The 9980-nt window shown below is 42.5% G+C and overlaps 1 protein-coding gene across 1 annotated transcript in view; it reads right to left on the bottom strand.

The window, feature by feature from the left end:
* Window positions 1–788: 788 nt before the first annotated feature.
* Window positions 789–9980, bottom strand: part of Mpzl3 (myelin protein zero like 3) — a 23154-nt gene continuing 13962 nt past the window's right edge. Inside the window, exons 4-6 of the mRNA XM_031344152.1 lie at window positions 8773–8938; window positions 7134–7197; window positions 789–3481 (exon numbers count right to left, since the gene is read on the bottom strand). Of these exons, the coding sequence (XP_031200012.1) occupies window positions 3455–3481; window positions 7134–7197; window positions 8773–8938 (257 nt within the window). The 3' untranslated portion in view covers window positions 789–3454. The remainder of the gene's footprint in view (window positions 3482–7133; window positions 7198–8772; window positions 8939–9980) is intronic.

Genomic DNA, 9980 nt, shown 5'->3' with positions numbered 1-9980 from the left:
TTACACTGTGAATCCCTTATCTAAACAAAACAAAACAACAATAAAAATCTTGAATGGAAAGAGGCATTTGCTGAGAAATCAGCTTTATGTAAATAAAACACAATTAATTTAAGAAGAATAAAAAACATCCGGCTGTGTTTCAGACACAGCAGCTTCACTTTTTTTCTTCTCTTACCATACAGATGCAGCCTGGCTGATCAATCACCTTTAGATGCTTCCAAAGATTCCGCTGTCCAGTGCTCCAGGACACCATGTTGCTGTATAGGTTTCCTCAGACTGTGAGGGTTGCCATCATACAGGGAGCAAGTTGTTCTAGCAAACCCTTTGAGTGGCTTGGCCACCTTGGGGAACAACTCAGGACATCCTGACTGCCAGATACCTCTCTGTTTTAATCACTACTTCAAATTAAGAGTTCTTATGCATGTGTATTCACCCTTTGTTCTACTGGATTGACCCAATAGAACAAAGCCTGGGTATGCTCATCTTTTGAAATTTGTCCTGTCCTGAAAACTGTTGAATGTTTTCTGGCCCCAGGACTATGCTGCACGGGTCTTGTGCAAATATTCCCAATGCGGTGTATTTCATGCCACCAGTTTGCCACTTGGTTCACAAAATTTCTAGAAATGCATTCATCAGCTTCTGCTATGTGAGCCAGTTCCAGCACACTACTAGCTCTTTGCAGGATCTTGCTGGTACACAGCTCAGACAGTTTTCTCAATGCTGAAAACCACAACAGCCCCCCTTTCACAAGATACTTCTCATTTTAATAAAGTTAGACACCAAAAGGGTAGCCACAAGGTACAAAGAAGTTTATTAACTCCAGTAAAGTAAAGATTCCATGAGTCACAATGTCTGTGCACAAAGACTTACAGCTCAGACTCTTCTGCAAACAAAGCGTCTAACTTAATTTTAAAAGTCAGTGAGAGACAGCGGTGGGGAAGCCAACACCTGAGTGGGTGCTTCTGGCAGCAAAGTTTTGAGCTGTGCAATTCAATAAGAGCTTTGGTCCAACCCATGGATCTTCTTAGAGTCCTTCTTCAGAGCGGGAGTCCAGTAACACAACAGAACATTCTGTATCAGGATCTGGCCTCCAGGTTTCCTGTTGTATAATATACATATGCATGCCCTCATGCACACACATGTGTGCATGCACGTAAGCAGGATGGAGGAATGGTAGGCAACTTTTCCTTCTGAAGTCCAACTGCCGACTCAGGAGCTGCAGACTGCTAAGATGTCCTCAAGTGGCCTGAAATAACAGGTCACAGAGCGAAAACAAAGTACTTTATAAATTCACATTTTGTAATAGTTTTTAAGAGCTCACCGCATAAAATTCAGAAGATGATATAGCCATAATGAAACACTTAAATCCTCTTTCCAGACAATGCTATAATGCCAGGTAGTTTGAGTCCATAGAGCAGAAAAAAGGGGAAAAAAAAGTATGAGAATGTCACCTTAGAAGATATTAAAACAGTAAGTCAGACAAACCTTCTATCGCACACTTGTGCTTAAAGGAGGGAGGCTCCACAGACAGTATGGTTTTCCTTAGGAGCACAAAGCTACAGCTCAAACCTTGGCATATGAAACTGAGGGCAGCCTAAGCCAGGAATATGACCACAAACCCATGGAGCAAATAAAATCACTAACTTACTCCCTTACAATGGAGGACTTGATTGTTCTGTCATTAAGAGATTAAAGCAGGCAACACAACAGTGTACACAAGTATCCATCAGGCATCGGCCGGTCACCAAACTCACCAATGTCTGAGCTAGATAAAACCTCACAATACACTTGCAAGAAAATCCTAAGACACTAAAACTGGTTGTTCCTCATTGTCATAGACTAATGGTTTAAATGAGTTCTTTTAATGCCTCTGTCAGAACAGTGAGGCCCACGGCATGCCCTCTCCCTCCCAACTGCATCAATCTCTGGATCTGTAAGTGCCCAAATTATTTCTGCTTGGTGAATGTTTTCTTTTCTCTGTTGAACCATCAGAAAGGGTCTCACTGGAGTGGCCACAGACAACTACATCTTTAACAAGTAGCCCAAAGAACTGTGGAATCTAACAACCAGAAATATAAAATGCCAGTCCCCCCTCTGCTTCCAAGGGCTTCCATGACCAGAGGTAAATCACAATCATGGATCAGCAGGCTAGGTTAACCAGTCTTTCAAGCAGAGTTAATGATCCCAGTTTCAAACATACGACCTTCCGTGATAAACAGAATGATTTTGATTAAGATCCATAGTATATAACACTGTCATATGGAGGCCTCCCAAGCTACTTTAGGAAGAACCATGAGGAAGACCACCATGGTGAACCAACCAGGGCTGGGGGAGGGGCCATTAGTGACTCTCTCTGGAGAGCGCTGTTTGTACATTTGCTAGTCCTTCCAGTAAGTCAGGCACATCTTAGTGGTTTGCAGAAAACCCAGTATAAATTAAAATAACAAATAAGTCGCTAGAGGAGAGTAGAGGTGTGGGTTCCAAGGCACTGAGTGAAGAAAGGGGAGATGTCCTGCACATCGTCACTTCCTCATTCCACTACTGAGTACACCAGCCTGCAGATATAATACTCACTTCTGGTGCAATTTAGAACCAAAGTTCTAAATAACACAAGAAACATGAAAAGACCCAAAGCAAAGGACTACAAAAAATATTTTCTTAAGTCACCACTAAAAACCTTTGTAAGAGGCATTTCTTGCCTCTAACTTAAAACACCAAGAAGGAAACCACAAATTAGTCAGCTGCAGGAACACAAAATAACAAAGATTCTGTGGCCCAAAGTACAGCTAACAAGACAAATGAGAAAGATTCTTCTACATCAAAAATTGTTTCCTTAACTGTAAATTGACAATACTTTAATACTTAGAAGACCCAGTCCAAGCAAGCCTACAACTTGTAAACCTACTGAGCTGAAAGGAATTGGGGTCAAATACTGCGTGTCTTCTAAACACAGCTGATGACCATTAAACCACGGAACACATACTGAATGCTGACCAGAGAACATCTGTGGAGAAGAAACCAAGGCGATCCACTCCAAATGGGTAGGTTGTTCATTGGCACATCATCAGGAAGCAACAAGATCCACACCATTAAAAAAGGACAATTTTGACATCAGCAGAGTGACAGACATTTGGTCTCTTTCAGGCAACTGGAAGAAACCATGAACTACATTCAAGAGCAAAGGTAAACCAAGCACTGTGTTTCTTTCTGTTCAAGAATTTCATTGTTCAATTAGAGTACATTAAGAAGGGAAGTCATGAGTCCCTTCCTGGAGTTTCTGAACAGTTTATAAATACAAAATAAACATTTCTTCAATAAATAAGTGGTCCTTAAGGTCTCCCCTGATGACCTTCAGAATCTTCTGTCACTGCTGTCCCCGCCAATGGCACTCCTTGACAGGGGAATGGGATATTTCCTGTTGTCAGGTAACACTTCTTGCATTGCACACACTTCATCAGTATGCTTCTTCATAGTCTGAATCCTACAGGGGAAAGAAGAGCAGATGTACATGCATGCATCTCAATGTCACAGCCAGACTTGGATGAAGACCATGTGTACAAGGTCTCAAAATGGAACTGCACGTGGGGTAGCCACAGTGGGATATCTCTGAACACACCTATGTTCCATGGAGCATCACAGGACCTCAATACAATGTGTCTACCAGGCTGACTTCTGCTTTGAAGGCCCAGGGTTTCCTTTTTCCTTGATGACTGTATTTTAGAACCTTAGCATACAAGAAAAGATGCTTGCCTACAGCAGAACATGCAGGGCTGCAGTCAGGAGCTCACTTACCTCAGTTCAACCTTTCTAGCTAAAGGACATTGAATAGCTATTTAACAACAGTTTCAGCATCTCTGAAATGGGGATAATAGAAACATATCTCACAGATGTGTGTGGAACAACAGGTGTGAGCTTCTCGGCACTGTGCACAGCGCTCTGTAACACATCTGTGAGTGCGGCTCTTCTCACTGTTACTATTCAAACTCATACCTCATCACTTGGGACCTCAAATGGGCCCTTAGTGCTATCTGGTATATCAGATTGTTCTGGGTCTTAATTCTATTGGTCTTAAAAACTATTCACTGACTGACTGACTGGCCGGCTGGCTGACTCACTTAGAGAGTGTATATGTGTGTTGTGTATACCCACACATATGAAGGTTGGAAGACGACAATTCTCTTCTTCCACTGTATGTTCCAGTGATCAAACACAGGTCCTCAGGCTTGGTAGCGAGTACCATTTCTTTCCGAGCCACATTGCTGGCCCTAATTTCCCCATTCTTCTAAATAACTGTTTCATACCTAAACTCTTTCTAACTGTCCTGATTCCTCCTCTTCCTATCATTTTCAGAGCATGACCCTGCTTTCTCCTACCCTTGAGAAGGAAGGCAGTCTGTGAAGAACATCTCTGACTCCACCACTAGATTCACTTACGAGCATATAGCCTCATCTATTCGGCCTCTCTATTGTCCTGTTTGTTCGTTTGTATGTACGTTTTTTAAGACGGTTTCTCTTGTGTAGCCCTGGTTGTCCTGGACTCTGTAAACCAGGCTGGCCTTGAACTCAGAGACCTGCCTGCCTCTGCTTCCTGAGTGCTGGGACTAAAGGGGGGCACTACCATGTCTAGCTTTTCTCTACTGTTCTTATACCTTTATCTACAGCTACTATGTCCTCCTGTGATGCCTTCCAGTGTCAACTCAGCAGTCCTACCTTCTCTCTCTCTTGTAACATCAAGTTTTCCTTCTCTGTTGGCTCATCCAATGGAATACATTTGTACCCCATTTTACTCATACAGAAAGTTACTTAAGATACAGAGTCCTCCCTACCTACTGCCCATTCCTCTGCCTCCTACCTGGAAGAGCTGCTTGTACCCACTTCCTCTGATGCATCCTTGTGATGTTCTGGCCTCTTCCCCAGACCTTTGCATCCTCACTATCCCATTGGAGCTACTTCTGCCAAGGTCACCAATAGCTTCCACATCACCAAACCATCCACAAGAAACTTTCAATTTCTGGAAAGTTTCTTTCCCATCCCCCAAGAAAACAAACTTCCGGTTCTCCTCCATCTTCAGAGGTCATCTCTTTTCATTCTCTTTTGCTAATTTCTCTGTTTCTCTAATCTAGAAGCCTTGGAGAACTCCTGGCTTAGTTCCTTGACCTTTCCTACATATGTAGGTCTCTATCTATTTCCTGGATCTCATAATGGCTCCTATGTTAAACCTACAGACTAGACCTCTCTTCAGAAAACATAACTGCTCACTGCACATTTCAAACCTAGTATGTTTAAACTCAACTCCTGATTTTATTCTTAAATCTTGCTCTGGGGCTAGAGAGATGACTCCATAGTTAAGAGCATTCTTTGCCCTTCCAGAGGACTTGACTCCCAGGGCTCAGTAGTTAACAGGACCTGAGTTTGATTCCCAGCACTCACATGGTACTTCACAACCACCTGTCACTCAATCTCCAGGTTATTTGATACCTCTTCTGACCTCCATGGCATTGCACATACACGGTGAGTAACATACATAAGGGTTAAATACCCATACACATAAAATAAAATCTTATGTTTTAATGAAAACATTTTAAATCTTGTTCTAGAAAATGTTGGTTCTATTCTACGAGTTACCCAAGACTTCTAGAATGATCCTTGCTGCTGCTACTGCTGTTTTTAATTCTTCTTCTCCTCCTCCTGCTTCTTCTTCTTCTTCTTCTTCTTCTTCTTCTTCTTCTTCCTTCTCTCTCTCTCTTTCTTTCTCTCTCTCTCTCTTTCTCTCTCTCTCTCTCTTTCTCTCTCTCTCTCTCTTAATGAATGCCAGTAAATCCTTCTGGCTTTACTTTCAAGCCAGAAAACAAAATACAGCCACTTCTTGCCATCTCTACTACAGACTTCTCTCACTTAAATTACTGCTAACAACTACTAATGAAACTCTCTGATCCTGCTCTGGTCTCTTCTACGAGTCTCAACACAAAAGCTAGACTGTACTTTGAAAATACACATCAGTCCCCTCTAACGTATTCCATTTCATTTAACAAGAGCCCGGATGACTGAACCCTCTACAAGATATTCTACTAATTTTTTGACTCTCCAATGCCCTGTTAACTCTTTGACTCAAGCAGATTTCATTCTCACCCTTCTTCCTTGCTTTCCACCCTGTTATTAAAGTATTCAGACCCTGGAGATTGAAACTAGGTCCTACTTCATAAACAACTTTTTTCCTCTCACAAAGGAGGTTCAAGTTCACAGAAGTCAAAGTAACGAAGAAAAAGCCCAGAGAGTGACAGGCCACACTCCTGAGATCCCAAGACAGTTACACAAGCCTGTGTCACCATGTGTACTCAAAGAGGGACCTGGCCTCTAGAGATTTAAACCAAGATAGGAACCTTCCAATAAGGTGATAAACAATATTAATCAAGTCACCTAAAAGGCTGCTCACTAGGACTTCATTAAAAATACTAGGGTTTGGGGGCTGGAAAGATGGTTCAGGGGTTATAAGCACTGGCTGTTCTTCCAGAGGACCTGAGTTCAATTCCCAGCAACCACATGGCAGCTCATAACTGTCTGTAACTCCTGTTTCAGGGGATCTGACACCCTCACACAGACATACATGCAATCAAATCGCCAATGTACATACAATAAAAATAAATAAATTTTTTTTTAAACACCAGGGTTCATCAGAGAAGTTAAATTCATGGCTCTGAATCCAGAAACTTGAAAACTTCTTATTAAAAAAAAAAAATCCATAGGGTTTTTTGATCTTTTAATTTTATTTATTTATTTATTTTGGTTAGTTGCTTGTTTTTATTTGCTCGTTTGTTTTTTGTCAGTCAGTAGCTTACACGGGCCCCCTTCTTAACTTAAGAACACAATTCAACACCCATGAGATAAAAAATAAAATCATGGACCAGTGAGATGGCTCAGTGGGTAAAGGAGCTTGCTCTCAAGCCTGATGACATAAGTTTGATCCCTGGGACCTACACAGTAAAAGGAAAGAACCAACTCCCACAGTTGTCCCCTGGCTTCCTACAGCTACAGTGTACATACATATAATAATAAATAAATCTTTAAAAACAAAAAAAGATCCCTCAAATAGGCAGGGAGATAGAAAACACCAAACAGAAAAAACAGGGCACTTACCAGACACTCAGCACAGCGGACACAAAGCCTCGTCATGCAGTCATTGCCGTCCTCCTGGTCAGTGCTGTGGAGAGAACACAAAACAAGCTCAACTGTCACTGTCACCACAGGAGACGGTTCCAAGCTCAGGTACTGAAATCACATGAGTCTGGTGTTACAGCCAACCCTTAAACAGAGTCATTAGGAAGAAGTCATAAATAAATCTGCATGAACCAGTGAACCACATCTCTGAGCATCCACCAAGGGCTATGTAAATAGCAGCTGCTCACTACCATGCAGAGAAGTATTGAATAGCAGCCAGGGTGGAGGCACCATGCAGCCACAGTGGAGGCACCATGCTGGTTAGGAAAGAGAGGCAACCAACCCGGTCTGTGGATGACCTCCCAATCCCACATAGTGAGAGCTGTAAAATCTAATGCATACTAGAACACAATACGATAGTGTTCTAAGTTTAGCGTGGAACTGCCAGGCAGCAAAGCACAGAGAGGGACCAGTCCTCTGCTGGCAAGGAGTACCATAGGTGAGATAGATAGATAAATAAATAAATAAATAAATCTTTCTTTTTAAAAAAAAGTAAATCTCATATAAGAAGTGGTGGTACACACCTTTAATCACGGTACTTGGGAGGCAAAAGTAGGCAGGTCTCTGATTTCTAGGCCAGCCTGGTCTAAAGAGTGAGTTCCAGGACGACAGCTAGGACTATATAGAGAAGAAACCCTGTCTCAAAAATCAAACAAACAAAGATAAAAAAGTAGATCTCTTCCTGGGAAACTACTGGATTGCACTGCTCTTGGCAGAACCGCAGCTGACAAATGCTTTTGGTAGCTGGTGGTTTGAATAAGAATGGCCTCCATGGGCTCAGCCGAGTGAATTTGAATGCTTTGCCACCAGGGAGTAACTCTTTGGCTAGGATTAGAAGATGTGGCCTCCTGGAGAAAGTATGTCAGGGCAGTGGGCTTTAAGGTTTCAAAAGCCCCCCATCTCCCACTTTTTCCCTAAAGATTAGAATGTAGTTCTCAACTGCCATGCCTACTGCCATGATGACAGTGGACTAAGCCTCTGAAACTGTAAGCCGGCTCCCAACAAAGTCATTTCTCCTACTAGAGTTCCTTGGCCATAGCGTCTCTGCACAGCAGCAGAACACTGCCTAAGACAATCACCACATTTATTTAGCCCTTACAGAGCATCTGCTGACCAAGAATACCACATGCTTCTTTAAATTTCCTTTGCCCTTCAGGACATTCTCAAAGCTTCCTTCATTGCTTATGAATATTCTGTTAGGAGACATTAGCTCAGTGCCAAAAAAAAAAAAAAAAAAAGTTAAAGAGAAAAATATGACTTGAAATTTTATTTTAGTTTTGAGAGAACGAGACATGCAGAGCCCCAGCACTGTGCAGTGTGAAGCCATGGTGAAGCCATGTGAAGCCTAAGTGCCCTGTGCAGTCTGTCCTCCATGACAACACCCATAAATGTCACTGTTATCTTCCTTCTGACACCTCTCATGCAACAACCCCATTTGGAAGGAAATCGCAGCAGTGGACCAAACATCAGCAGGAGAGAAGATCTGTGTGGATATGGGATGCAGAGCTGCCCCAGAGCAGGGCTAGGAAAAGGAACGGACTCACTGCTGGGGACTTACTCATCGGAAACTTCAATGGAAGACTTCTTATAGCCAGACCTGCTCCTCTTCTTCACCCCTGTTGCCTTCCTCCCCATTCGCACCAGCAGCAGAATGACCACCACTGCTGAGGGGATGAAGACGAGGATGGAGAGAAGGGTCACAGACGACAGCATGGTGCCAACACCTGCAGGAAACACCAAGGGGGGGGGGTGCTAGGGCTGAAACGTATCATCCAAAATAAAAGAAACACAAATATGCACACACAATTCCATTGCCTACCAGTAACACATGGCTACCAATCCATTCTTCTTCCAAGAGTCTGAAAGCATATGTGGGGCAGGATGCATATTTGTAAAAACAGAAGTCCTAGTTTTCACGTGATTTTAGCTTAACAGATGATAAATGTGTTTTTTGTTTTGTTTTGTTTTGTTTTGTTTTGTTTTTTGTGTGTGATTAAAAAGGTCCTGATTATAAAGGTTCTTCAGCCAGGCTGTGGTGGCATACACTATAAATCCCAGCACTAGGAGGCAGAGGCAGGTGGATCGCCATCTGTTGAAGGCCAGCCTGGTGGTCTACAAAGTAAGTTCTAAGACAGCCAGAGCTTTGTAGTGAGACACTGACCAGTAAATAAATAGCCTTCTAAATACGGTATATATACTGAATCAATTAGCAAATTAATTCTCTAACTTCAAACATCCAATTTTGACTCTATAAGTTATATCAGGATGGCCATCCTGGTGTTTCACTCTGTCTTCTTTTTTTTTTTTTTTTTTTTTTTTTTTGTTTGGTTTTTGAAACAGAGTTTCTCTGTGTAGCCCTGGCTGTCCTGGAACTCACTCTGTAGACCAGGCTGGCCTCAAACTCAGATATCTGCCTACCTCTGCCTCCCCAGTGCTGGGAGTAAAGGTGAGTGCCACCACTGCCCGCTCTGTCTTCTTAAGGTAAAATTTCAAAGTAGAATTGTAGGATCAAAGGGAATATAATTTTAAGAACTATAACTTCTATTACTAAACTGCCTTCTAGAAAAATGAAATCTATTCCTGCCGCAGTGTGATTGTGTAAATGTGATATAGATTGTTGTCAAACCAGATGACAATTATGACAAAGAAAACAGTGAGGAGGAAGGAAGAGAGGGGAAGGCAGGAGAGAGGGCACAGCAGGCAGGAGAGGGGGAAGGCAGGAGAGAGAGAAGGCAGGAGAGGGGGAAGGCAGGAGAGAGAGAAGGC

The sequence above is a fragment of the Mastomys coucha genome, unplaced genomic scaffold, assembly GCF_008632895.1.
Source record: "Mastomys coucha isolate ucsf_1 unplaced genomic scaffold, UCSF_Mcou_1 pScaffold23, whole genome shotgun sequence".
Taxonomy (NCBI): domain Eukaryota; kingdom Metazoa; phylum Chordata; class Mammalia; order Rodentia; family Muridae; genus Mastomys; species Mastomys coucha.
The sequence above is the reverse complement of the archived record's forward strand: the minus strand, read 5'-3'. Positions and strand labels throughout refer to the sequence as shown.